The sequence below is a fragment of the Hipposideros armiger genome, unplaced genomic scaffold (genome assembly GCF_001890085.2).
Source record: "Hipposideros armiger isolate ML-2016 unplaced genomic scaffold, ASM189008v1 scaffold_980, whole genome shotgun sequence".
In the NCBI taxonomy this organism is placed as follows: Eukaryota; Metazoa; Chordata; class Mammalia; order Chiroptera; family Hipposideridae; genus Hipposideros; species Hipposideros armiger.
In genome coordinates this window covers 327,198-353,428 of record NW_017732330.1, presented here as the reverse complement: position 1 = coordinate 353,428, position 26,231 = coordinate 327,198, and the positions used below count along the sequence as shown (strand labels likewise).

Here is a 26,231-nt window from a genome sequence, read left to right as displayed (position 1 = left end):
CCTTTTTGTATAGTTAATCCTCACAGCAGCTTTGTAAGATAGATATTTTACTAAAACTGAGGTAAATGAAATACTTTGCTCAAGGTTGTACAGCTTTTGGGTTATGGAGCCAGATTTTCAAATTTTAGTGGAATTTTGACCCAGGTCCTTCTGACACTGTTCTTTCTGCTTTGCTCTATTGACTTTCCTGTGCCCTAGCTAGGAAAAAGGAAAGAATGGTAAATTTGATGACTGTCATGGAGCAGGGTTCTTCTCACCACAGCTGCAGGACATTGGCCCAACTGAGGCCTTTGGAAATGTTGCTGTTGCTGCCTGCATTTCATAAGATCGCGATTGGAGATGAAGATGGGGAAAGGGGAAAGAGACAGGGATAGAAGTTAGGAATGTGTGTGGTGAGGGGTGGAAGATGGACCATATAAACTAGAAACCAACCTAACTAAAACAAATAACTCTGTCCCCAAACGTCCACCCCCAAACCACAACACTAGCATCCTTTTCAGTCTGGCCCTTTGTTTCTTTAGTGTAGTCCCTGAACCACTTGTATTAGAATCCCTTGGGGCAATTGTTAAAAATGCAGATTCCTGGGCCCCATCAGCGGTACTAAATCCCTATCTCTGGGGATGAGGCCCATAAATTTGCATTTTAAACAATCTCTCCAGGTAATTCCAATTAGGAGCCACTTTGATTGGGAATGACTGTCCCAGACCAGTGGTTTCCAACTTTTTGAATCATGAAAAAAATTCTCAGAAAGGATTTTTTAAGTATGCACCATCAATATATATTGGGTTGTTGGAAAAGTCATGACACATTTTTGCAATGAAAGACATAGAAAAAAATATGTCATGACTTTTCTGACAACCCAATATATGCTGGTGGTTTATTAATAAACTCCTTATATGTACTAATGTCCTAATATTTGTTTTTAAATTAAAAATATGAGTGATTTTTGCATTAATATTCTTAGATGAGAATGGTCTCTAGTTTTCCTTTATGTATCTCCTAGTTTTGGGGTTTTGGTATTGACATTGTGCACGATTCTTTTCTTTTCCTTCTATTCTCTAGACTTCAGAGTATAGAAAATGTAAGTATCATTGGAATTGTCTGTTCCTTGAAGGTTAGAATTAACACAAGACCATGTGAATGTGCTTTTTTTGGGTCAAACTTATCAATATAATTTCCTATGGTAAACGGTGGGTTTAGATAGTCTCATTCTTCTAATTTTGTGCATTTGGGTTTTTAATTAGATTAACAAGTGGTTTATCTGTCTTATTGTTTTATATTTTCTTTTGAAGAACTAGCTTTTAGCTTTAATTATTAGTTTTATCATTTGTTTTCTAGTGTACTGATTTGTGCCATTAGTTTTCCTTCTGCTCTGCTTAGGTCTAATTCTTGTGGCTCTTTTCTTAACTTTTTTTGATGAATACTTTATTTATTTTAATTTGTTCTTATGTATCAATGTAAGTATTTAAGGCTATAATTTTTTCCTTTACCACTGCTTTAATCAACCATAGCCTCTAGCTTCTGACATTTTCATTGTTGTTGTTTTCTAGGTATTCTACAATTTCAGATTAGATCTCCTCTTTGACTAGAGTGGAGGATATTATTTCCCTTTTATTTTCTATGTGCTAGAAGTTTTGGTTATTAATTTTGAGGGTTACTGTATTATTATTAGATACTGTACTCTGCACTACTTCCACTTTTTGGTTTAATAAACAGTCAACTTAAAAAATGTTCAATGGGTCCCTAAAAATAAGGTAGAATCTTTTTTTAAATATATGAATGAATATATTTAGATTTTTTCATTATCTTAGTTTTTGACTCTCAAATCTGTCATCAGCTGAAACAGTCTAGTTTGTTTCTGCTTCTTTCTACCTTTGCATTTCCTATAGATTTTGCTTTAGAAAATTTTATTTATTAAATTTTTTTTAATTACAGTTGACATACAATATTATATTAGTTTCAGTTTATATCTGATTCAACATTTATATAACTTACAAAGTGATCACCCCAATAAGTCCAGTACCCATCTGACACCATACATAGTTATTACAATATTATTCACTATATTCCCTATACTGTGCTTTACATCACCCTGACTTACTTTAGAAATTTTGATGTTCTATTATATGGTACATAGAGAGTCAGAGTAGTTAGATCTTCATCATGTGTGTTCATCATTATATTATAGTGCTCTTCTTTGTCTTGTTTATTGCTTTTTGCCTTTAATTCAACTTTTTAATGATATGAGTATTTTGGCCCTTGTTTTTCTTTTTTACATTTTTGGCATTAATTCATTTATTAAACAAATATTTATTGAATGCCTACAGTGTGCCAGGCACTAGGTACCAGATGAATGAGACACACAAGATCCCAGCCATTGTGGAGTTTACATTTTAGAGAGTGGAGCACAAAATAAACAAGTAAAAATAGGTATGTGATATAATACCAGGTGCTGATGTATCCTCTGAGAAAGAACAAAAGAGAAAAAAAAGATAATTAAGCATAAGTCATCTCTATTTTAGATAAGGTGGTCAGGAAAGACCTCTGCCTGATAACATTTGTCATCCTTTTAGTTTCCATTCACCTCCTTGTTTGTGTGTTTCTTTTATGGAGGGGAAATGCCATGTGGAAGAGTTTGCACACAAGGGATTGTTATACTCTAAAGGAGCTCTAGGTGGGCTAAGGCCTAAATGAGAAGAGAGTAGGGATGTGTGGATATGAATTTCTGATCCATGTGAGTGATGAGCCAGCTAGGATGGGGACTGGAGATGAGGAAAGAGAAGGATATTTTGCTTTCCATTCTATCTGAGCTTGTCTGCCATTATGTGTAATTATTATTTAAAGAAATATTCTCAGTCTTCATCATGACTATTGAATGGATATTCTGTCTGATGATTTAATTGAACTGCTGGAATTTCCTGTCACTAGGCAGTACTTAGAATTATACTGATTGCTCACAGGCTACAACAGGAAGACAGATCTTTTGGCTTAGCAGGCTTAACCCTTTCTACTACAAGGCTAAAGAGATGTCCTCTGACTTTGGTGACTCTTTATTATACAGAAGGTAGACGATTTATACATATTTTTATACATATTTAAATAATCCTGGACTCCTTTTCCTTGAATATTTTTCTATTGCTTATAAGATGAGAATCTTATTTCTTCTCACACGTGACAGTCTTTTGAATTTTCAGATAGTTTTTTTCTTATAGGCATATTAGATATACATGTATAACATATATATTAAAATTTTATATACACACACTAAACCCTTGAACCTGGAATTTATTTTGATATATAATACATGCTACAGCTCCAAATAACACTGCTCTGCAGTTATCTCAAGAAGATTTATTAAATGATCTTACTTTATCTCCTTCTTATGGGAGGTCAATTATATATGATGTTTTTACAGATACTTTCATGTTTCTGGACTTTCCATCAATCAGTAACACAGTGTTTTCATTACAATTGCTTTATAATAGTTTAATCCCTTACTCACCCCCCCCATTCTTCTGTAGCAAATACTCTTCAATATTATATCCTGCTTTACTTTGCAAGCTAATCAAAAAGATTCTATAGTTAAAAATTCCTGTTCAAAATTCTGACTGGAATTGCATTAGAAGGAGGTGTTTTAAATCCAAAATAGGAGATATTAGTGAAAGGCCTGTTTGATGTTTTTTCTTACAAGTAGAAGAACATGGACAGAAAGTATACATGTCAAATTCATCATATAGCTTTCATCTAGAGAAACAGCAGGAGAATGGAAGTGGGGGAGTGAAGCAAGGATATTATTTCTGATTTCTTAAAAGAAGATGTGGTATATTTACACAATGGAATACTACTCTGCCATAAGAAAAGATGAAATAGTGCTATTTGCGACAACATGGATGGATCTTGAGGTTATTATGCTAAGTGAAATAAGTCAGACAGAAAAAGTTGAGAACCATATGATTTCACTGATATATGGTATATAAAACTGAAAACAACAAAGGAATAAGAAAACAAATGAAGAAACCGAAACTCATAGACACAGATAATAGTTTAGTGGTTACCAGGGGGTAAGGGGGCAGGGGGGTGGTAGATGAGGGTAAAGGGGGGTCAAATTTATGGTGATGGAAGGAAAACTGACTCTGGGTGGTGAACACACAATGTGATATATAGATGATGTATTACAGAATTGTACACTTGAAACCTATGTAATTTTACTAACCATTGTCACCCCAATAAATTTTAATTAAAATTTTTTTGAAAAATTCATGGAGCATCAATGGCAAAGTACCCAGATGTGCTTATTCTGAGCAGTAGGTAGGAATGTTAATATTTATTACAGCAATCTCTGTATGTTTGTAAATATTTGAATTTTTCATAATTGAAAACAAAACAAACAAAACCCACAGATGAAGCAAGATAACCAGACTTGTAAGCCTGAGGACACAGAACATTCAATCTGAGTGCTACAAACAGACTGGGGTGGTGTGTGTATTCAGACTTAAGAGCTAGACTGTCTAGGTTCGAACCCTAGCTCTACCACTTACTAACTTTATGACCCCGAGCAAGTTACTTAACCTGCCCATTCTTCAGTTTCCCCAGCTATAAAATCAGGACAATAATCATAGCAACTTTCTAGGGTTATTATGAGGATTAAATACATTAAGACATGGAAAGCACTTAAAACAGTAGGCCTGGCATATAGTACATTCTCAGTAAGTGTTACCTATCAATATTATATATTACATATTACTATTATTACAATTACTACATAGATTAAATTCTTTTGTGGCCATTTTAAATTTTACATAAATGATGTCATCCAAAATATGGGACCATCTGCGACTTGCTTATTTTACACAATCCCCATCTGCTCTTTTGCAGGGAAATGGCTCATTCCAAGGCTGGCTTTTCATGGGCAAGCCCCTTCCATTCTTGCCTTGAGAACCCAGCACTGGACTTGTCAAGCTACCGAGCAATCTCATCTCTTGACCTCCTTGGAGACTTCAAACACTCCTCAAAAAAAACAGAGGAAACTTCAGTTTATGAGGAGGGGAGCCCTGTGGCCCCTACGTCCCACCCACTGCGCAGCCGTGCCTTCTCAGAGAGCCATATCAGCTTGGAACCCCAGAGCTCCCGGTCCTGGGGACAGCATAGGAGGGAGCTCTTTACCAAAGTTGATGAGACCCAGCTGGATCCTCTGGGAGCCAGGAAGAAGGCCTTTCCTCCTCCTCGCCCTCCTCCTCCCAATTGGGAGAAGTACAGGCTCTTCCGTGCAGCCCAGCAGCAGCAACAGCAGCACAAGCAGCAACAGCAGCAACAAGAGGAGGAAGAAGAGGAAGAGGAGGACGAGGAGGAGGAGGAAGCTGAAGAAGAGGATGGGGTTGAAGAGGAGGAGGAGGAGGAGGAGGGAGGGGAGGACGAGGAGCTGCCACCCCAGTATTTCAGTTCAGAAAGCACTGGTCCCTGTGCTCTCAATCCTGAGGAGGTGCCGGAGCAGCCGCAAACCCTGGGCTTTGGTCACCTGGAGGTCTCAAGGCAGGGTGCACAAAGCCTCCCAGAAGAGCAAGAGTCCTTTGCTCTCCATTCCAGCAATTTCCTGCCTCCAATAAGGGGCCACTTGGGATCTCAACCTGAGAAGGCTCAGCCCCCTCGCTATTATGGTGCTGGTGGACATTGGAGGACATCAGAGCAAGAGACCACTGATCCCTCCAAGTAAGTGCTTACGAAAAACATTAGGTCCCCGAAGAGGCAGGCAGCATGAATTTGAATTCCAGCTCCACTATTGACCAGCTGCATGACCTTGGACTGGTCAGTTAAACTGTTCCCAGCCTCAGTTTTCTTACTTGGAAAAATGGGCATGATGATAACTTTTCCACATGGTGGTTGTGAATATGAAGAAAATCTATGTGAAGGACATAGCCCCGTCCTTAGCACATAGCAAGTACTCAGTAAATTGTAGTTGTTGCTATTCTGATCCCTAAATATCACTATCAAAATATTATATTCATTATTTCCCAGTTTGTCTTTAAGGTATGTATCAGTTCCTGGCCCCTGAGCCAGAAGGCATTAAACACTTGTTGCCTGTTCTAGGCCTTCCCCCAGAATCGTGGTTCAGGCCCTTTTCTGCCTTATCTTCTGCTTGCTCTCCAGAACAAGAGGCCAGCTCGCAACCTGGCCTGCCTCTGCTCTAGGACCTGCTTGGGCTTCTAAACTCTCCCCATCGCCCCAGCATCAAAGGCGTTCATGAGGTTGGGTGCTTTCTGTCCTGATCATTCCTTATAACAGTTAAGATCATTCGTTTCCTCTTCCACTTTCTCCATCACCCCACCCTTATTTCCCCATCTCTTTGCATTTGATTCAGTGATAGTTAACTGGGTGAGCTGCCTGGGCAGGGAGGCCAAAGCAGGAGTGTAGTCTGGCCACAGGTGTCTGTTCCCTTCACTTTGCAAATGCTCATCTGCATGCCCCACAGTGCAAGGTTGTCCTCTTTGCTCCAAAGCAAAAGGGTTTGGCCTTCAGCTCTGCCAGTCCTCCCGCAGACAGCTCAGCTGACTCTCTGTTGGGAGTGGCGGTAGGGGGGGGGCAGGTGTCTATCCTCTAATAGCTTTCTTTAAATCCCTTTTTATAAGGAACCTGCCTGAGACTTGTTGCCATTAAAAGTACCTTGTTATTGTGTCTTTTACTGACAGGCATATCCATCACTTGGCTATCTGGAGCTAGTTGAGGCTTTTCAGCCCAAAGTGCCACAAGCACAGCACTTACAGGGCCTGGCTTCCAGACACTGTGAGACTCTCTTATCAGATCCCCCCAAGTGGCTGCTTCTCAAGCTGCCCATCTAGCTGGAGAGCATTCTTGTTGTAATTAGAAAATATTTTGTGGAAAATGTCTGTGATTCACAGCAGGGAGAAGGGAAGGTGACCTAGCACGTAATAGACACTTAATATTCAGAAGAAAGAATAAATACATGAATGAATGAACATTTATTAAGTATTTGCTATGTGCCAGATGCTGCTAGTCATTTTATATCCATTATTTCATTTAATCATCCCAATAGTCCTACATGCCATTATTATTCCCATTTGACAGATGAGGAAACTAAAGCTGAACAAGAATAAGGGACTAAGTCAGAATTGCAAAGCAAAGATTCAAAGCCAGATCTGTCTGACTCCCAGACCCATGCCTACTTCGTTGTCCTAGGCAGCCTGTCTCTGAGAGATCTTGTCCTAATAGCAGACCAGGCTTTTACGAGGCCATCCTGTCTCCTGTAGGGTAATGTGTAACAGTGGTAGTAGTTACAGGGCCCAGACTTAACCTCTGTCAGCCTCCTAGTCCTTCTTCTTTTATGTGCCTCCATTCACCTTGGCACTTTGGCCTGAGAGAAGGAAATTGTTATTACTAGAGACCTTGTAACTTGTTCCAGCGATTTTTTAATGACTATGGGATGCAAGGGGAAACATTTGTTTACATACAGCCTTGGCTTGTGCCTGCAAAAAAAATCAATTATAGATGTTTCTTTGAGAGATGGAGATTTAAGGAACAGCATCATTCCCAACATAGCTAATATTTTTTGCCTGCTTACCATGTTCCAATCATTGTTCTAATTCTAAGCACTTTCGTGTATCAGTTGATTTCATCCTTGTAACAAACCTATGAAATGGATACCATTAGTCTCCTATATTTTTTAGATGAGAAAAGTGAGGCACAGGGTGATAAAGTAATTTGCAGAAGATCACAGGTAACCAGAACCCAGGTAGTCTGGCTCACTGTGCCCACTACATCATCCCACTCTGGGTTCATCAAGAAGATCCTATTCAAGATCCTCAGAGAGAATACAGATTTCAAACCAGAAGGAAGTGGCTCTAAGATTTTGTAAGGGAGAATAGTGTTAGGGGCAAGAAGATGTGTAATATTTTGGATCTAAAATGCAAAAAAACAAAAGTCCTAATTTCTGCCAAGTTAACCCATATCATCTCTGTAACCCATATACTACTCATACAAAATGCTGGGGTACATTTAGAAGCAGGTTAGTGGAATTATTGAGTGTTGATTAAGTCTAATAACACTGATTCCGGTAGAGGTATGATTTCCTTTATGGACTCTATGCATTTCCTCTCAGTGCTCTATTGAAGGAATCTGATTTTTGCTTCAGTGTTTATTATCAAATTTAGATTATGTTCTCAGAGATCTGTAACTTCTGCCCTATTAATGGAGATAATGAGAAAAGGAACCTTAGAACATAGTGCCTAATATGATACACTATAATGTGATACAGGGCTGTGTCAGCTGGGGAACTGAGTCTCTCCAATTAGCACACCCTTTTAAAATTTATTTTGCTTTTTTCCAATTTTATTGACACATGATCGACATACAACCACTTCTTTTTTTTTTTAATTTTGTACTTTCTTTCAGCACTTTCTGAGTCAGAACTCTCACATATGCCCTAAATGTATTTCTTATAGATGGGAATTTCCCTATCCCATACATTCATATTCCCTCCAGAATGTTCTCTTTTCTCTGCTAACATAGATAAGTCCAGTCAGAAAATTCCTTACATGCAGGATTTTATATAATGTTGAGTTGCCCCTTTGGGAATAGCACAGTAGCTAAAAGCACAGATTCTGGAGTTAGGTCACTTATGTCTAGATCACAGGCCTGCCATTTACTGTCTGGTGACCTTGAGAAACTCACTTTACCTCTCCATGCCTCATGTTCCTTACTGTAAAATTGTTGTCATGAGCATTAAATGTTGTATCTGTATCTACACTCACACCCATACCTACACTCATCCATTTTAGGACAGCTTCTGGGACATAGTAAGCACTGTGTGATGTTAGCTAGTAAGGTTCCTTTATCAGTGTTGTTAGTTTAAAAACCTACATGTAAAATGAATAACTAGGATGATGAATATTGGCGTGCCCAAGTTTCTTTTGTGTGATGAATTAGGAGACAGCATACTGTGAATCAGTAAATAGCTGTGGAGCATTTTAACCATTATTTTTGACCTTTATCTAAGAGCTGCAAATAGCTGCAAAAATGACTAATGAGTTTCTCCTATTTTTCCTTTCAAACATCTAGAGGTTAGTGAAGGGGCAGTGACACAGACAGGTGGAAAGTGGGGGTGGCTGGTAGGCAACAAGAATATAGTGAGGGTGGGCCTCCCTCTTGCATAAATCATGGGTGGAATTATTTGTCCCTGCGTCCCTGAAACCCGACATTGAAGCATTTCTTTTTATTTCCTTCCTTGCACCAGACCAGAAGCCCTGATGGCAGAAGAGTCCAAACCCAAGCCAGCATGGAGCCAGAGCTACTTCTTTCCTGAGGAGCAGTTCTCTTTCATGGGCTGGGGCTCCGAGAAGCAGCATCTCAGCCCCGCGGGCTTCAGTGAACCCAAGACAACAGGGTCTGCTGCTACACTTGTCAAGCCCCTGGGTGCCACTGGTTCCATTTATACCCCATTTCATCCTGCAACTATGGAGGAGGCTGGGGCTACTGGGGATATGCCAGAAGTGGAGAGATGCTATCCCTTCTCAGACCGAAGGCCTGCCCCACAGCAGGCAGTCTCAGAAGAGCTCATGAGAGATGTGGTGGGCCGTGACAAGTCCCTGGCAGGGGTGCTAACCCCAGCCTCCAACATGGTGACCACTGCTGAGGTCATGGGTGACCTCTTTGCTCTGGGAGATCTGCAGTGGAGGGGCCATTTCAAGCATGAGTGGTACCATCGGGAAAGAAGAAATTATCAGAGTGTCCAGGAAAGCCTCAGGGTGCCTTTGTAAGCAAGCAGACTAGATAGAGCTGGGGTGGGTGGGGGTATGGGATGGGCAGGAGGGAAACCAACAGGCTTGGAGGACAAATAGTTAAGGTGTCAGATACATCTCTACCACATAGCCCCTCCCTTGGGATCCATATACTGGGGCCATGAACCAAGGGGAATCATTGATGATAAGAGGCCCAGAACTTTAGGAGCCTGTCGGTTTTTCTGGATATTAGTGGAGTGTCCATGACCAAACTAAATGATCTCTAAAGAAGTCCCTGTATCTTCAGAAGTCAGGAGCAAGAAAATAGCCTTCTAAGTTCTGAAAATTGGCCATGACTTGGCTTCTATTATAATAGCCTTCTTGTGGCCTGTTTACATTTGAACAGTGCTTCTTGGTCCATTATTTCCTTATTTTACAGCTCCTTGGTGAAGCTGGGTCCTATTTCATAAATGGGGACACAAGGGAGCAGAAAGGTCAGCAGCGTCTCAAAGAGGTGCTCAAATGGTCATTCTTTGTTCCCACAGACAAGAATTTCAGCACTTCTCGCCTCCTCAGGGGGCCCCAGGGATCCCTACCTCTTACTCAGCTTATTACAATATTTCTGTGGCCAAGGCAGAGCTGTTGAACAAGTTGAAAGACCAACCGGAGATGGCAGAAATTGGCCTAGGAGAGGAGGAAGTTGACCATGAACTGGCTCAGAAAAAGGTGAAACTTTTTATATACCTTACAGATTTTCAGCATTTAGCTTCACTGTGTCTGGAGGGCAACCTGCCTTCTATGCTCTCCAGGATGTCTTGGTTCATTCTTGTTTTTTTCAGTGTGGAAATCAAATAGCCTCTCTGGGTTTCTCACAAATGAAATTTCGGTCTTCTTTTGATCTGGTCAATCATAGTAATAGTAGTAGTAATCATAATCATCACGGTAGTGGCTCTCTAATGCTTAGAAGAACTCTACAAAGTAGACATTACTATCCCTTTTTTACCAGTTGAGAGAGCTAAGTTGCCCAGGGTTACAAACTAAGTGGTGGATCCAGGACTTGAAGTCAAAACTGTCTGACTTTTTATCGGGCTGTCCCTCTGAAATAAGCCAGACTTGTTAAGTAACTCACTGCCCAGGGCACATCAGAGTTTTGCCAGTCAGCTATAATCAATGGCAGTCATTGATTGTATTCTCTGTGTAACTTTCTGGGAGACAGAACAGACTAACAAAGAAAGAAAAGAACTTAAAGGCTGGTAAATATTAGTATTTGCAAAGATAGTCAGTAATCTCTTTTAAATACTATTGTAAATAGATAAATGGAGATATTGTTGTTGTTGTTGTTGTTGTTCCAAAGCCTCCCCTTTCTTCCTCTAAGTACCACCAGCCTGGTTTTCTAATCAAATTCCTGGAATCACTTTGCCCTCCCTGCACGTACACATTTTATTTCATAAACAACTAGGTTTCCATGGCAACTTCAAAGGCCCAATTTACCACTTTGTGGACATTTGAACTCAATGTAAATTGCATGTCTGCCCATATTTCTCATTCAGGATGTGACCTGTAGGAAAGCTCAAGGCTATTTACAAGAGACCCACCACCACTTTCCAATCTGAAACAAAATGTCAGGGAAAGAATTGGAAGCACGGTGGTATCAAAGTTTTATGGATCCTGATGTCTGCTTCCTTGCATTCCATGTTCCCTAAGCATGGCAGGGCTGCTTCTGCCTTACTCAGGACCTTTATATTAGGAGAAAACCTAATAAGTGTCTGACCAGAAGAAGAGAGAAATGATCAGAAATGGCAAAGCGCAAAACAACAGAGTGATTTGAAGAGATTGTGGGTGGGCTGGCACAGTTTCTGTCTCAGAGGAAGATAGGTGAGGGCTATCACCGATTTGTAATATCCCAGAAAAGCAGCGCAGCTCTAGCTGGGTCTGTGATGACTCCACAGCTCTATCCACTACCCTTACCCCAGGGGTGGACTTCAGGTTGCAAAGCCCAAGTGCCAAGAAACAAACGGCTCCATCCACTTTCATCCTCCCAGATCTGTGGAACCTAAGAGCTGGGGTGGGTAGGTGATTTTCCAAGTTGATCATTTGGCCCCCATCCCTCACTTGTTCCTGGCATTGTTTTGTTTGGGAGAGCAGAGGATGGGGAAATAACTGGAAGCCTCTTGGCATCTAATTGTGTTGCCTCATTCATATCATTGATCCTCATTCTCAGTGGGTTTTGGAATTTTCCCTAAATGTAAACCTACTATACTTCAGACTAAGATCATTGTGATCTCTTCAATTTTGACCAGTTCTGAAATATGACAACAGTCCCTGGACCCAGAGCAGACTCTCTTGGTCTTGGTTACCTTGGACATCTCTAAGTAAAGTACTAGAAAGGAACACACTCTAGAAAACTACAAGCCTATGGTCCCAGAGTGTCTGGACAGGAATAATAATAAAACAAACACTGGAGCATACTTCCCATATACAAGATATTATTTTTAGCATGTAACATGTATTAATTCATTTAATTCTCATAGCATCACTATGATGTGTAGGTACTATTATTATCCTACTTTTTAGATAGAGCAATGGAGGGACAGAGAGGTTATTTGCTCAAGGTCACCCTACTACTTTGTGGCAGAGCTGGGGTTCAAATCCAGGTGGTGGTAGTGGTAATGGTGATGATGGTGGTGGTGGTGGTAGTAGAAGTAATACCACCCAAGTAATAATAGTAACAATAATAGCAGCAGCAATAAACGTATATTGAGTGCTTAATATGTCAGGTATAATATTATTTTACCTGTATGATTTCATTTCACCCTCAGAATGGGGGTGGGAGGAGAAGAGGCACTTCTTCAATTCACAGATAAGGAAACAGAACTCTCAGTGGGACTGGGTATCTCACCCATGGTCACATAGTTTTGAGGAGGTGGAGCTGGAATCCAAGCATCTCCAACTCTAAAACTCCACCCCTACCATACTCCCTTCCTGTGATTGCAGTCCCAGAACTGGTTACACCTATAGGGGGGACAAATCGGAAGACACGGGCATTGCTTCCCTTGAGAAACTTACAATCAATAGTAGGATAGGGATCAGGAGCACACACATGAAAGAGAAAATGAACAACTTCAAATTGCACGATAGGCCTCTAATTCTAAAGGACTAGAGAGTTCAGCAAAGAAAAAGATCATTGAGAGAAGAGTTATGGGGACAAGGTCTTTCAGCAGGGAGGATGGGGACAAAGCTGGGCTCTGAAGAAAGCACGGGACTAGACAAAGTGAAGGAAGAGCTACAGAGCAGGTAGTAGTGCATGAGCAAGTCAGGAACACAAGAATGAGTGTTGTGAACACATAGGAGAATGAGGAGCTAACCCTGAAAGGCTCTGAGGAGTGAGATTAGAATGGTAGAGTGGGGCACACTGAATAATAATAGCAGCCAGCTTTTACTGAGCACTTAGCCTGTGCTCACATTATCTCATTGAACCCTTATTAATTTCAGTGAAGGAGATACTGCAGTTGCCCCCATTCTGCAGATGAAGAAAGTAAAACTCCATAAAGAAATTTGTCTCAGATCACACAGTAGGAAGTGGCAGAGCAAGGAGTCAAACCTAGTGTTTGCAACTCCAGAACTCAACACTTTTATCCAAAAGGCCTCAAAATCCAAGCTGAGGGAGTGCAGATCTAGCACAGTGCCATGAACTTCAGAGGTACTTAAATAGAAAGAGAATGAATGAAGCAGTAGGCAAATAGTTGATGACAATGCTTTTCTAACCTCTCTTCTCACAAGCATTCCAGTTCCTGTTTAGTAAATGGTCTCAGCAAGTATTTATTAAGTTACCTTTAGCATTAGCCTATGGGTACCACTTACCTAACACCAAGAAGCTTGGTGGTGACAGAGATTCCTCCTAGATCCTAAGAGATGGGAGAGAAGGTAACTGTCCAGAACACTGGAATTGCTCATGACTTGCTCAGATTTCCTTTGTTTCCAGTGACTAGAAAGGATAGAGCACACCATCTGTTACTTGGCTTCCAGAACAGAGGTTACAAGCACAGATCAATTTCTGTCGGGTCCCATCCGCATCCTTTGCTTTCTCCTGTTTGTTTCTCCTAGATACAGCTTATTGAAAGCATTGGCAGAAAACTTTCTGTCCTGCGAGAGGCCCAGCGAGGATTGCTGGAGGACATCAGTGGCAATTCTGCTCTTGGAGAGGAGGTGGAGGCCAACCTAAAAGCTGTCTGCAAGTCCAATGAGTTTGAAAAATACCGTTTGTTTATTGGGGACCTGGACAAAGTGGTCAACCTGTTGCTGTCACTCTCTGGACGACTGGCCCGGGTGGAGAATGCTCTTAATAGCATAGATTCAGAGGCCAACCAGGAGAAGGTAGAGTTGGGGTCCCTGGAATGCAGATGGAGGGAAATGCCATCTGTTTCTGCTCAGTGCTCCCTCTTTCAAGTTTGGCTAGTCTGAGAGTCAGTAGAACATAATGTTAAGAGTGTGGACTCTGGCTCTAGTGCTAATTAGCTGTGTGACTGTAGGCGATTTACTTAACCTCATTCTGTCTCAATCTCTTTAAAAATGGAGTGAACACACTACCTACCTCATGAGGTTTTGAGAATTAAATTAGATAATCCATGTTAATGACTTAAAACAGGGCCTGGAACAGGGTAAACACTGAATCAGTGCTAGCTTTCAGAAGTAATAGTAATAGCAGTAGTAGCAACAGCAGTAGCAGCAATTTTACCTCTCCCCCTCATTCTCCCTCCCTCTACTCTCCTCTCCTCTATTTCCCTCCCCTCCCCTCCCCTCCCCTCTTCTCCTCTTCTCTCTTCTCTTCTCTCTCTCTCTCTCTCTCTCTCTCTCTCTCTCTCTCTCTCTCTCTCTCTCTCTCTCTCTCTCTCTCTCTCTCTCTCTCTCTCTGTCTCATTGGAGGAGATCTCACCACATAGTTGTGAGGCTCTCAGTTCCACAGATTGGGTCACTCTGCATACATTCCTGAACCAAAACCATATTACCTTGCCATATGCAAGTGGTTTTGGATACAAATTTGAATCCACAGTAAGAGGCACATATGCATGTGCATATGAGTACACACAGCTACATACATGCACACACAAACACCCACACAGAGACACCCACCATTTTGAATGCACTGTCACAGTAATGGTTGTGCAGCAGACAGAAAGGGCCCAAGCTGGCTTTGTCAGATCCTTCCTCTACGCTAACCCCAGTGGCGGTCCATGGATTAAAGACAGCTTAGAATTGGAAAGAGATGATTGCACATCCCCCTGTTCAGAATAACTGTCTCATATGTCCTACCCCTGCTATAGGAAAGAAAGGCTTTTGCGTGAAGGTGGACTTCAGGGCAGGAAATCTAGGACCGACCAGTTAGCAGAGTGGGTAGTTGCTTTGTGGCCACACCCCGGTGGAGCACTGGGTTAGGCAGATGACTGGTGATTGGAATGGCCCTTAATTGGTCTTCTGCTTCCCCAGTTGGTGCTAATAGAGAAGAAGCAGCAGCTGACAGGGCAGTTGGCAGATGCCAAGGAGCTGAAGGAGCACGTGGACCGGCGGGAGAAGTCAGTGTTCAGCATGGTTTCCCGCTACCTGCCTCAGGACCAGCTCCAAGATTACCAGCACTTTGTGAAGATGAAATCTGCTCTCATCATTGAACAGCGAGAGCTGGAAGAGAAGATCAAGCTCGGGGAAGAGCAGCTCAAATGTCTCAGGGAGAGCCTACTCCTGGGGCCCAGCAATTTCTAATTCCACCAGCAGACTGCCCACACCATCCTTGCCCAGCCACAATGGGAAATGCTTTCGATCTTTGTTAGCAGTTTGTTAGCAAGTAGATAGCAGCTAGTAGAGCAGTTTGTTCCATATTCTCTACCCTGGATGTCTCTCACTGCCCCTTATCTAGCAGTGCTTCCAACCAGCTAGGAGACACCAGGAAGGCCCCGAGCTTCTACCCTAAGGAGTAGAAGCAAGAAGTAGAAGCTGTAGCAGGATGTGATCATACAACCACATTCTCCTTCCTACAGTTTGCACAGCAAGCGTTCACCACACCCATTCCTTCATTTTCCTTTGTACTAGGACATCATGCATTCACCACCCACCCATACCATAATCAGATTCTTAAGGCTCAGAGAGAAGCTTCCAATGTGGATACACTCTACCCAGCCATTTCCCACAGAGATCTGGCTGTCTTGAGGAGATTCGCCTACAGAATTTCAGGACCTCACTCAAGTTTTGCAGTGGGAAGCAGAGAAAGATGAATTATACTTAACAGAATCTGAGCAAAGGTTGAGGATCCCCAGATTCCCTCCTGGAAGGAGCTAGTCTTAAACAAATTGGCTCCATCCCGACCTTCCCCAGCATCTACATGAGGGGAAAGAGGCCCACTCTCAGCCCTGGCTGGTGTGGCTCTCCTCCTGTCCTAAGACTGTGGACCTACCACTTCCTGTTTCATCTTGCCTCTTCCTTGCTGGGCGTTACAGGTGCCTACTCTAAGGGCTTCACAGTATGGGCCATGAATAGCTCTACTAAAGCTGACTTCTGCATACATGTTTCATTATTGGGGGGAGGGGGCTCTTATTGTTATATTTTAAATGATCCTTTGATTTTATTTATTTTTATGTTTTATTGTTTTTTTCTTCTTTTTAAACTAATAAGGTGAGATGAGGGGATTTGGAGAGGGAAAAGTTAGCCCAGAAGGAAAGCATTTTCTGCAGATCCGCCTGAATTCACCATGGCTAGGTAAGCGAGTGCCAAGGCCTTGACTTCTTCCCACCATAGCTAACAAGTGTCTAAGAAAGAAGTTCTTACCTTGAACTGAGAGCTTCCCCGCTGTGGCCTGGCCCTCTACTTTCCCTGAAGTCTGAATGACCATGAGCTTAGCATTCCCCAACCGGATTCAATTTTTTCTTGAAACCAAAGAAACCTGAAACTGACAAAGGTTCATCTATTTCTCTACAGTCTCCAAGCTAAGGAAAGGGGAGAGGTGACCTCAGGAGGAACTCCTCTATCTAATTGTTTTCTCAGCCTGTGGCCTGGCTCAGGGAACCAAAATTCATGGTAGTTGCCAGGGTCAGCCAACCCCCAACACCAGAGCAAAGTATAATCCAGCCAGGATCTGAGGCGCACAAACAACTAGTGCTGCTGCTGTTGCCAAGGCCCTGACACTGGTAAGCAGCTTCTATCCCTGAAAAGCCCTCAGGTAGCCAATGGCAGGAAGGGAGTTGTGGCCAAACTCTGCCTTGTTATCCAGCTCAATTCCCTATTCCTTACTAACTGGGGCCCATGCTTGATATTGTATAGCCCTGGCCAGCAAGCCCTGGCATCTGTTCTAGTCACTGCTGAATCCCTCATGGTCCATGGAGGTTAACTGTAGCAGCAGGGGTGCCTCATTCAACCAAATAATTTGCCAAAGAACTTTGCTGCTGCTACAAATACTGGTCCCTAACTTCCATTTCCTCTTCATTGTATTTGAAAACAATGGAAGAATCTTAGCCAGCAGGGCGGCCTTTTTTTGGGGGGGAGGGGGAGAGCTGAGTATGCTCTTCGAGAGCAATGCTGCTGTCAGAACCACTGTTAAAATGTCAACCTGCCATTCTCTTCTCAAGTGGAGGATTCTCCTTTATTCAGGAAGGCTGACGGCTTATAAAGGGCTGGGCTTATCCAAACCAAGGTTAAGGAATATGGGGGAGTGCTCTGAATATAGGTTGTGGTTGCCATTTTTTTTAAATACAGGCTCTAAGACACACAATAAGTATATTGAGGTGTTCTGTATTGAGGGGATGAGGCCCGTGTAGTCAACTGTTCAAAGATTTTTTTTTCTAAAACAGCTTTTTGGAAATATAGGCCCAGGAAAAAGAGTGGTCTCTCACCTGGACACCATGGCCATGGTCTGAGTTTTTCTAGTCAGCAGTACATTGGCTGTGCCTTAAGTTTATCACACTAAAAGTACTATTGACTCTGTTATTTTTATCTCTCATTCCATCTCAAATTATTCTAGAGTTGGAATCAAGATACAAGGATGCTCATTTTCACACAGAAGGACAGTTTCCAAAGAACTTAATAAAATAACTCCAAAGTTATATTGAGCAGTGAAGCTCGGCAAAGGTGAACTACTAAACACACACTGATGCCTGGCAGTGCTGACACGGCAATCCCATTGTGGGTGATAGTACTGCAAAGCTGTCAGTGTTACTTGAGATACAGTGTCTCTCCCCCGTTCTCATTTCCTGGGCTCTGCCCTCCATGAAAACCTGCCAGGAGGTAGCAGTTTGGAAGGCACGCCAAGGGACTTCTACAAAGAGAGTTACTGGTCTTGATTTCTGCCCTCTCCCTTCAAATACTCATACAGGCCCCAGTGGGTAATAGGTCAGCACAGTGATTGATATAGAGAAAGGGATCAGCGCAAGAGCTACTACCACATGTCCCTCCTAACTCCCTGCTCCTGGGACGCTGGGTAATTGAGTCTCCTTGAGTCCTTCCCGCTGCAGACTCAGCCAGGATATAGCAGTAAATACTCAAGGGGAATGCAAGAGAAAGAGACAGACACTGAAAATAAAGCCCTAGCACTGGAGAGACTGGAAGCTGAGGAATAGAGTGGGTGAACAAATGAAAAGCCTCTTTCAAAGCCAGGTTCAGGTTTTGTTTGCTACTTAACCTCATGTGCCAAAAAGCTATCCGGGGGCACTAGAGCCACAACCTTAACCCCAGGCTCCCAGTCGCAAGTTTCAAATGAAGGAAGCGGGGCACATTTCTGGTCACTTCTTCCCGGCTGGAGCTTGGTGACTCCCAATGTCTTTGCCACAGGAGTTATCTATGCCAATAATATTTCTATAACAGCGTATTGTATTCTTTGAAGATTAGTAGATCTTTAGAGGGGGGTGGGGCAGGGGGCAATTTCTATAGATAAAGAACCAGTGTTTGTTGTACAGCTGTTGGGGGGGGGTATCTATCCCATGTGAAGCTATTATTTTTCTGAATCTTATTGTTTCTGCATTTGTGTCCTCCACCACTCCCTCCTTGGCTGACATTAATATGCCTGCCAGATTGTCATCAAGGGTCATACTTCAATAAAAGGTGCAAAGGACAAAAAAATATTATCTCACGTGTTTTGACTCGAGTGATGGAAATCCCCTAATATTCTGCTGAAAACTATTGGAAAGGAATTTGGTAACCTAGACATAGTTCTTCAGAACTAACCATATTATGACCACAGCCTTACTCACATCCCTGAACCCTTAACCTGGCCCCTCAGGGATACCATTGATGCTATGTCATTCATTATCCCCAGTAAAATAGCTTAGAATTCAGGAAGAATCAACAATAATTGTAATCTCAAGTGTAGACCTCAGCAGCATACAGAAGCCAGTTCTGGAGTCTATCCTGATCAGCAGTGAGCCACTTTCTAGACCTCCTCCAATCTTGAGTTCTGTCTACTAGTATCATCTTCCCGCTCTCATACCCTCACTCTTAGCAACCTGGAAAGCAAGGTCCTTGCTGGTCAGCTCTCCAAGATAACCTCAAGGTTTAGACCCAAATGTACTCCAGGCAGCTCCTCTGACCCAGAAAAACCTAGGGTTTTTTTCTAATCCATTTATTGTTCATTTCCCAACTGAGCTCCTATTCCAGATGTCCAGTGTGGTAGAGTGGAAAAAGCCCAGCTTTGGCATTAGAATGAACTGTGTTCAAATCTTGGTTCTACCAGTTGTTCTATAAACTTGGATATTTGCTCAACTTCTGAGTTCATTTTCTTATCTGTAAAAGGAATAATAATATATATCTTGCATGGCTGTTTTGGCTTAAAAATAATATGTGAAAGCCACCCGCTATCTACTGAAAAGTTGTTAGAAAGAGAGAATCCCAGGCTCCACCACAAACCCACTGACAACAGTCTGAATTTTAATTAGATTCCCAGGAGACTCATATGCATATTAAAGATTGAGAAGCATTAACCTATCACAAACATGCTCAGCACATGGTAACTAAGTATTATTCTAACTCTAGATTTACCCGATTCATTCTTTCTGAATCTCAGATATATTCTTGCTCTTCTCATACTGGTCACAACTACCTGCCTAAAAGGATTCAGCAAGGATGCAAGGTTGATATAGAAAATCAATTGTATTTCTATACACTAGCAATGAACAATCTGAAAAAAATAAGAAAAAAATCCATTTCCAATAGTGTCAAAGTAATAAACTACTTAGGAATACATTGAACAAAATGCAAGTATACTGAAGACTACAAAACATTGTTGAAATAATTTTTTTAAATGTAAGTAAATGTAAAGACACCACATGTTTATGGATCAGAAGACTTAATATTGTTTAGATGATAATACTCCCCAAATTGATCAAAAATTCAATGCAATCCTTATGAGATTCCTAGCTGGCTTCTTTGCATAAATTCAAAAGTCAAACCTAAAATTCATATGTAATTGCAAGGGACCCATGATAGTTAAAACAATCTCTAAAAAGAACAAAGTTGGAGGACTCACACTTCTCGAGTTCAAAATTTACTACAAAACTACAGTAATCAAGACAATGTGGTACATGCACAAGAATAGACATATAAATAAATGGAATAGTATTGAGAGTACAAAAATAAACCTTCACGTTTATGGTCAGTTAATTTTCAATAAGGGTGCCAAGACAATAAAATGGAGAAAGAATAGCTTTTCAACAAATTATGTGAGGACAACTGAGTAGCCACATGGAAAATAGTGAAATTGGACCCCTTCCTTACACCACACACAAAAATTAATTTGAAATGGATTATAAACCTAAATGTATGAGTTAAAATTACAAAACTCTTAGGAGAAAACATAGTAGTAAATCTTTCTGACATTAGGTTAGACAGTGATTCCTTAGAACTCCAGAAGCACAAGTGACAAAAGAAAATATGAACAAATTAGAGTACATCGAAATTAAAAATTTTGTGCTACAAACAATAACATAAAAAGGTGAAAAGACAATCCAGGTAATTGGAAAAATATTTACATATCATATATCTAATATTGTACTTTTACTCAGGACATAGAAGGAACTATTACAACTCAATGATATAAATAAATAACTAATTACAAATGGGCAAAGGATTGGAATAGACATTTCTCCAAAGAATATATGAAAATGGTCAATAAGCACAGTGAAAGATGGTCAACATTAAGGAACTACAAATCAAAACCACAATGAGATGCCACTTCATACCCACTAAGATGGCTATAATAAAAAAGAGAAACAATAACACATGTTGGTGAGGATATGGAGAAATTGGAACACTCATACGTTGCTGGTGGGAATGTCAAATGATGTGGCTACATTGGAAAACAATTTGGAAGTCCCTTAAAATGTTAAATGTAGAGTTTCCATATGACTTAGCAATTCCACTCCTAGGCAGATACCCGAGAGACTTAAAAGCAGGCATTCAAACAAAAACATGTACACGAATGTTCAAAGCAGCATTATTCATAATAGCCAAAAAGTGGAAACAACCTAAATGTCCATCAATAGGAATGGATAAGCAAACTTTGGTATATCCATACAGTGGGATATTATCCAACCACAAAAAGGAATGAAATACTGATATGTGCTACAACATAGATGAATCTTGAAAACATGCTAAGTGAAAGAAACCAGTCACAAAAGATCACACATTGTATGATTCCATTTATATGAAATGTCTAGAATAGGCAAATCAATAGTGGCAAAAAGAAGATTAGTGGTTGCCACTAATTAGTGGATAACTGGGGTGAATGAGGAGTGACTAATGGGCATGGGGTTTCTTTTCAGGGTGATGAAAATATTAAAATTAGATTGTCATTGTGGTTGCCCAACTCTGTAAATGTACCATAAACCATTGGATTGTATACTTTAAATAGATGAGCTGTGTGGTATATATGAATTATTTCTCAATAAAAGGTAATTTAAAAACCTTTTGTTTATTTCTATCAGCCTCATTCCTACTGACAAAAATCTTAATTGATGGTAAGCATGTAGTTCATGCCTGAGCCCAAAGGATTCAATATTCCCACTATTTGAATTTGGCAGGGGGCGGCGGGGGGAAAAGCTTGTCATTACATTATTCTCCCTGCAGACTTGGCAGACCAAGAAACACAAGGAGTAGTCTCAACAATGTCTCATGACTTTAGCAGGAACAGCAGGGACAGGACCTATTGTAGAGGACAGGCAATCGTGCTAGGCAGTAGTATGGTAGAGGTGTTGAGAACAAATTAAAAATGGCTTAAAGACTTAAATGTAAGACTTGAAACCATGAAACTCCTAGATAAAAACTTAGGGAATAAATGTGCAGATATGACCCTCAGTAATATTTTTACTAATATAACCCCCGGGCAAGGGAAATAAAAGAAAAAATAAACATATGGGGTTACATCAAACTTAAAAGTTTTGTCACAGCAAAAGAAACCATCAATAAAACAAAAAGGCAGCCTACTGAATGGGAGAAGATATTTACCAATGATATATCTGATAAGGGGTTAATATCCAAAATTTATAAAACACTCATTCAACTCAACTCCATAAAAAAAAACCAATTAAAAATGGGCAGAGGATATGAAGAGACATTTCTCTAAAAAGGACATACAGATGGCCAACAGGCATATGAAAAAATGTTCAACCTCACTAATCATTACAGAAATGCAAATGAAAACTACAATGAGATACCACCTCACTCTGGTCAGAATGGCTATCATCAATAAATCAACAAACAACAAGTGCTGGCGAGGTTGTGGAGAAAAGGGAACCCTGGTGCACTGTTGATGGGACTGCAGATTGGTGCAGCCATTATGGAAATCAGTATGGAGGTATCTCAAAAAGCTGGAAATGGAAGTACCATATGACCCAGCAATTCCAGTCTTGGGTATCTATCCAGAGAAACCCAAGATGCTAATTTGAAAAAAATATATGCACCCCTATGTTTATCGCAGTGCTATTTACAATAGACAAGACTTGGAAGCAATCGAAATGCCCATCGATAGACGACTGGATTAAGAAACTGTAGTACATTTATACAATGGAGTATTACTCAGCTATAAAGAGGAATGAAATCTTACCATTTGCAACGATACGGATGGACCTAGAGAATATTATGTTTAGTGAAATGAATCAGTTGGAGAAAGACAAATAGCATAGTGATCTCACTTACATGTGGAATCTAAATCTAAAGAACTGAATAAATGAGCAAAGTAAACAGAAATAGTCTTAGAGATATAGAGGAAAAACTGATGGTTGCTAGATGGGAGGGGGGTGGGGATGAGGGAGAAGGGGAAGGGATTAAACAGCATAAATTGGTAATTTTTTTTTTGCCACAGAGATATGAAAGACAGTTTGGGGAATATAATTAATAATGTTGTAAATATTTTGTAGGGTGTCAGATAGACACGTCTTGTTAGGGAGACCACTTTCTGGATGGTGTAGAGGCTTGACCACTGTACTGTACACCTGAAGCTGACATTGAATAATATTGTATGTCAACTATAATTTTATATATATTCATGGGATGTGGAGTACAGTGTGGGGCGTGGAATCAATGGAATTGTAATAGATATGTATGATATCAGGGGGGAGCTGTGGATTGGGGGAGAGGGGTTGTCATTTTGTGAGGGGTGAAAAGTACAACTAGTGCATTGTTTTGTACATCTGAAACTAATAAAAAAATAAAAAATAAAAGAACTTCAGCTCTTTAGACAAATAAACCAGGGTTCAGATTCTGACTTCACCAACATTCAACCTTCATTTCAAAGGGGCTGATAAAAGCATCACTTCAAAGTATAATAAACATTAAATGAGATAATCCATATGAAGCACTTAAAACAATGCCTAGCATACAGTAAGTATTCAATGAATGCTAGCCGCTAAATTCATAATTTTTATTGAGGTGAGATTGAAGCAAAAACAATATAAGTAAAAGTAAAGAACCCTCGGCTTTGGATCCAGATAGCTCTGTTAATGTGACTTTGGAAAGTCACTGCATTTACTGGGCCTTAGCTCCTCTGCAACCATGATAATAATCCTCTAGGGAGGCAGTTTAAAGCCTAGACACTGGTATGCACACCACAGGTTTGAATACTGGCTCCACCCCTTCCAAGTGGTGTGACCTTGAGCATATTTAACTTCCTTGTGCCTGGGTGTCCTCTTCTGTTGATTAGAGGTAACAAAAACACATACCTCCTTGGGTTTGTGTGAGGAATTATAGAGTTAATCCATGAATAGTGCTTAAAACAGTGCCTAGAGTAAAGTAAGTACTCAATGCATGTTAACTATTATTATAAAGCTGAAGTTCAAAACAAATGAGATCCTTGGTAGAGCTGGACATGTGGTAAGTTCTTAGGAAAAGGTGATTTCCTTCCTCGCTTACCCCGATCTGTGCACCAAGTCAAGATTTTCTTCGACTTGTGGAGAAAATGTTTCAGACACAGGAGGTCCCACAGTAAGGAGAATTTTCTGGCAGGCTCAATACTACCATCTTATGGGAACAATGTCATCTATTAGCTGCCTATACCTGTATTTCCAAGAAAACACTCCATTCACAGCAGTAGGGAAAAGCTACTTTGCATGTCGACTACTTGGGCTCCAATTTGAGAATGGTTTAGGGAAATCCTCTATTTCTCTCAAACCCCTCTTTAGATTTGGAATCTATTTAAATGTTATTGAGTTCCCTAACCTAGGTTAGGCATTTTCACATATTTTTTACTACTATTATGTTTTTCTGTCTAAATATACAATTTTTAAACAAAAGCCTCATTTAATCTTCACAACAGCTCTGTGACTTTTAAACACCTTATTAATTAAAAATTCAGAATTTTGACAGCATTTTTGCTGTTTGTAAATTAAACAAAAAGGGTGTAAATGAGTAATGTCATTCATTCATTCATTTAATATGTCAGGCATTGGTTTATGCTCAGGGGATTCAGAAGTGAACAAAATAGGCAAGGTGCCCATCTTCATGGGGCTGCCATTCTAATGAAAGAGACATACACAATTATGTAATAATTTATACATAAGAATACACACACATACATATGTGTATTTACCCTAGTACAGAAGGAAAAATAGAGTTTTCCTTCATGCCATAGCTATTAGTAATAGGCTAAATTCATGAATCTCTTTGCTACTGCAATAAGTAAAATATTTTACATTAATTTTCAGCAGAGATAGTCTTATTTTCCCACTAAATAAAATTTGTAGGGGGAAGGATCCAAGATGGTGGAGTAGATAAACACGATGCCTGCTTCCTTCTGTGAACACATTAAAATTACAACTGAATTATAGAACAATCAACCTGGAGAACCATCTGAAGTTAGACTCAACAGAAATTTTATAACTAAAGATATAAAGAAGAAGCCATGTTGAGGCTGGTAGGAGGGACGGAGATGCAAAACAGCTGGCCCCAAACCTCCGTGTAGCGGTTGAGACTCAGTAGAGATATCTCAGCCATGGAGATTCCCCCTGAAGGAGTCAGGAACCCCAGCCCCAAACCAGGCTCCCCAGCCCCAGGTATTGGTGCCAGGGAGAGGAGCCCCCACATCGGGCTGTGAAAAACAGTGGGGATTCTGATTATCCAAATGAAACAAAGGCTGCAGGAAACCCAGACATCCTCTTAAACAGCCTGCGCACAGACTCTCTCACCCACAGGCACTCATCCTGGGCTCCAGCAGAGGGACAGTGACTTGGGGGGAATTGGAGGTGTGTGGGGAGCAGACTGAGGTGTGTGGCTGTGAGACGAGAGCTGGAGAACAGTCCTTATTTTCCCTGTGTGACGTTTTCTTCCCGTGCAGCTCACAGGCAGGCACCATTTTCCTGTGTTGAGCTCTCCCTCACCATGGCCAAATCTGAATCTGAATTGATCTGGTGAGCTCCAATGGGACCCCACTCCACCCAAGTCCCCCAATGCCAAAGACATTTTCTCACAAGCAGCCAGCACCACCCACTTTGCACTATTTCTTGGAAAACTATTAGTGTTCCCAGGCCCCAGGCGGGTGGTGACTGGCCTTGGTGTGCTCTGAGACTTTTGCTGAGTAGCTCCAGGATCAGCACTGGCAACAAACCAGAGTCTACCTTAACCTGGTGACCAGAACTCTTCCCACTCTAACAACTCCCAGAAACCCTGCCTCACCCAACTCGAGTACTGCAGGATGTTTTATCAGTGGCTGAACGCTAAAGGTGGCAGCAGGTCCCAGGGTGTCATGGTCTTTTGTGGAGCTACCCCAGGCCTGGTACTGGAAGCAGACATCCTCAGTTTTCAGCATGGCATCTCCCACATGCCTCCAACTTTAGCACAGGCAGTGAAAAACCATGGATCACTTTGTAGCACCTACCAGGTAGTCCACCAGCCAGTCACAGGCAGTGGGTGATCTGGGCCTGCACCAGAGCCCCTCCCAAGAGGCCCCAGAACCAACATACTTGGAAGTTGGTGTAAGACAATAGCAGAACACCACCCAATTAGCCGCAAAAGCAGCACACACAAAGGACAGTCTCAACAAGC

General features: G+C 41.2%; 1 protein-coding gene across 1 annotated transcript in view; it reads left to right on the top strand.

Moving 5' to 3' along the window:
• The window catches only part of SHROOM4 (shroom family member 4), a 119,043-nt gene extending 98,072 nt beyond the window's left edge, over positions 1 to 20,971 (top strand). The window contains exons 6-10 of the mRNA XM_019631047.1: positions 4,876 to 5,706; positions 9,245 to 9,763; positions 10,274 to 10,454; positions 13,833 to 14,102; positions 15,213 to 20,971. Coding sequence (XP_019486592.1) covers positions 4,876 to 5,706; positions 9,245 to 9,763; positions 10,274 to 10,454; positions 13,833 to 14,102; positions 15,213 to 15,482 — 2,071 coding nt within the window. The 3' untranslated portion in view covers positions 15,483 to 20,971. The remainder of the gene's footprint in view (positions 1 to 4,875; positions 5,707 to 9,244; positions 9,764 to 10,273; positions 10,455 to 13,832; positions 14,103 to 15,212) is intronic.
• The last annotated feature ends 5,260 nt before the right edge of the window (positions 20,972 to 26,231 follow it).